The sequence below is a fragment of the Parasteatoda tepidariorum genome, chromosome 9, assembly GCF_982258835.1.
Source record: "Parasteatoda tepidariorum strain Cologne lab strain chromosome 9, Ptep-v5.0, whole genome shotgun sequence".
NCBI classification, from domain to species: domain Eukaryota; kingdom Metazoa; phylum Arthropoda; class Arachnida; order Araneae; family Theridiidae; genus Parasteatoda; species Parasteatoda tepidariorum.
The window spans coordinates 84,136,986-84,140,436 of NC_141763.1; the positions used below are offsets into that span (position 1 = coordinate 84,136,986).

General features: G+C 31.8%; 1 protein-coding gene across 1 annotated transcript; it reads right to left on the reverse strand.

The window, feature by feature from the left end:
• Window positions 1–861: 861 nt before the first annotated feature.
• Window positions 862–2,088, reverse strand: LOC107441165 (putative glutamate receptor). Its single transcript, XM_016054319.1, has one exon. It carries the CDS (start codon window positions 2,086–2,088, stop codon window positions 862–864), a length of 1,227 nt encoding a protein of 408 aa, XP_015909805.1.
• Between the last annotated feature and the right edge of the window lie 1,363 nt (window positions 2,089–3,451).

The following is a 3,451-nucleotide window of genomic DNA, read 5'->3' on the forward strand; positions in this document are numbered from 1 at the left end:
CTGCTTCCAAAGAGCCAGTTTAATTGAATCCAGAACAGTCAAATCGTTTTCAGCAGAGTTCTCAAATATTTTTGTCCTCTTATAATCCTCACGAACGTGAAGAGAAATTTTTTACTGGGTGCAAGTCAGCACTCTGAGCTATTTTTCGCCAATTTGAGTGGAGTACAGTTTAAATGATCTGAAATTGGACTTGTTCAGTTGTAGGAGTTCATACGTTATCATATATCCTACTTACTACTACACGGTTCGATTTAAAACTGCAAACGAAGAATATAAGTTTCAGACAGCTACTCAGAGTTTTAAGAAAGTTTCATTCCAAACTTCAAACAATAGTTAGCTAGCAAAGCAACAAGAAGAGCATAACCAAATATATTGCTTAACATTTATGCATGATGTATTTAACAATCTGTATTTTACTTTTGTTCTGCGTTATAGATACAAAGAATTTTGAACATCCAGCGTATGTTCAAAGATTACAATAAAAATTTATGAAACAGATTGACATAAATAGAAGTTTAACTCAGATTCAAAGGGATTTGATTTTTCGGTATGGATTATCGCGTTAAAAAAACATCTTAAGTTATCCACTAGCAAAATCTGAAAACTTAGTTTATTTGCTTTTTCTTACAAATCAACGACAGTAGATTTCGATGTAAAATAAAAGTGTTTTGAGTATAATGTGCATCATTTCAGTTGTACAAGATTTAACAAGGAAAGTAGGTCATGGAGTTATACATTGATTTACCAACGCAACTAATTTCAAATCTTATTATAATAATGTGCTTGAAAAAAGGTGAAAGTGCTGTGCAAAATGCAGCTGATATAAGCAAAAAGCTGTATAAGCAAAAAGCCATTTGCATATCAGGTTTGGCGATGTTTTGGTCGTAACCATCTACAGTAGCAGATTTCCATCAATAAAGCAATAATACCTGCCGTCCAGCCTATACCAAGAATAATAAACACTCCATTTAAATTTGATAGCCCTAAAGGTGATTCTAATGTACTCTGAGAATGACCCATATTTAAATTTCTTATTAAATCCATTTTAAAGAGGACATCTTCTTTGAATTTATTATATAAGCCACCACTTAAAATTCGTAGTACGATTGAATTGAAGCGCTCTTTGCAGCAAAATGTTTTCCTGATTGCAACCCCGTAATGAAAATTTTCAAAAGCGTCCTTTGAATAAAAGTACTTTTCAGGTGGTCCAATAGCCACACGAAATAGATCAGGTGAACCAAGCATTGCTACATGTTCTGGAACTTTTTCGTTGTTAAAGGAATGATAATACCAATTATTCTTTTTAATGTATTCTCCTAATCCTCTTAAATGCGGTACAATGCTTTTCATCAAAATATCTGCTTCATCAGTTGGCCCCGCTGCTAGACACTCCATTTTCCCCTCTCTGACTGCGAGGTAGAGATCCTTGAAATCTTTTATTTGTTTCATTCTGATGGGAGATGTCAAAACTGATAACAGGACTGAGCTGTAACATAAAATTAGCACGTATGAATAAAGGAGCCAAATTCCAAGTGGTATCCGCCTGGACATTGAGTGAGGGTTGTAGTTCATTCCTTGCCCGAAAGAAGATCCCAACAAATTGACAAAAACGGAAATAATGGAATCTTTTGGCGAAATCAAAGTTCGAAAAAGCACTGACACAAGGAGTAGTACGATGAAGAATAAAATCCATGTGAGTGAGCTGAAAGGATACATGAATGCTGATGTTTTTGGCAAGAATGAAGCATAATTCACCAGAAAGGTTTTTTCAGGATTATAGTAAGGTACGCTGAAGTCTACAACTTTTGATAATTCTTCGGTAATACCCAGATAGGTGAATCCCATATCAACTTCATTCCTTTGCAACATTCCAGCCATTCCAGTGTAGTTTCCAGATGCATCCATTTCCCCGTAAAAATCTGCGGGAATAATAATCTCATAATCGAAATTTAATGCGCGCGCCAATAGTTTTATAAATTCTGCTTCAACTCCCGAAATAATGGTAGTGTTGTCGTTTCTTGTAACTTCTATGGCTTTGGTCTCGGGTAGAACTGCTAGTCTAAGTTTCGAGGGAAAATATGCCACCATCTTTAACAAAATCCTATTAGGTTTAATTTCAGATCAAGTTCGTTGGGCTAAATAAGTTTTTGAAGAATAACAGAGTATTGAGATGCTGCGTCGGTCATAAACGTTTTGCAGCTCGTCATAAGATGAATATATTCTTCATGGAAATATTTTTCTGGAATGAGTGTAAATAATTTACTTCTGTATATAAACTCTTGTGTTGATTCTCAGGTTTGAAGTCATTTCAGTTCTTAAAAGCATACAGAGAGAAAAGAATCAACATTGACGAAAAAATTGGTTAATCTTCATAGAAAATCTTCATCTTCATTCTTTTTTAAAGTATAAATTATTATTTTTAATGAATTATTAAATGCTAATTATTTTGGAAACTTTCAGTCTAGATAATAACCAGTATTAATTCCCAGGATTATATTAAATACTGAAATTGTTTGAATGCAAGTTAGTTCACGAAATTTACCAGATTAAAATCTGAATAGTAAAAGTCCCTGATATTTAAGAAACGGAATGAATAAACAGGAAATTGAGGAATGCAAAATTGAACGATGAGTTTTTACTGTTGTTTCAGACCTTTAATGAATGATTTGTTCATCATAAAATATTCGAATATAGGTTTATACTGGCGTTACATCCTTTTATTTGCATATAAAGCAAATTGAATGAAAGGAAATATCCATTTTTTTGTTTAGCAATGTTCTAGTAATATTTTGTTATTCATGTATTTTGCTTTCTGATTGTACAAATAAAGTTTAGTAACTACACAAACAAAATTTTAGTACCTAGGTATGATGTTTTTTCTTAATAGTTAAGCTCTTACTAGTTTATATCTACTCACGTTAATCGTACTTGAAATAGTTTAAGGTATTATATACCATTAAATAAAATTATTATATTATTTTTTTGCTTTATCCTTCTTTTTATCGATATTATTTCGCATAAATTGATTGAAAAACAAAGTGCGTGATTATTAAATGACAGGATTATTCGGGCTATAAGCAGTGAAATGCTAACTTATTATGCTTCAGGAAAGAGAGCTTCAGGATGATCAAAAACGATTTGTTGGATTATTGAGTTTTACCTCATGTAAAACTATTCATCTGAATAACGCTTTAGTTTTTTTTTTATTCCTAAAGCTAGCTATATTATTATTAAAAGTTAAAAGTATTCGATATTTTGCAATTTGCTTTGTGCCGATACTTAATATTTTACAGCATCATAGATTTTATATGACGGTTGTTTCTTTTTTTATATTTTTCAAAACCTTACACTATACAATGCAAAATTTGAGTTAAATTATATGTTTTTTACTCTTGAAAATAAAATTTTCCCTTTAATAAAGAGTGTTTTTCGAAATATTCTGGTGATTTCA

What these genes read in the sequence shown, in the direction of transcription:
- LOC107441165 (XM_016054319.1), bottom strand. Translation starts at nt 2,088, where the DNA reads ATGGTGGCATATTTTCCCTCGAAACTTAGACTAGCAGTTCTACCCGAG.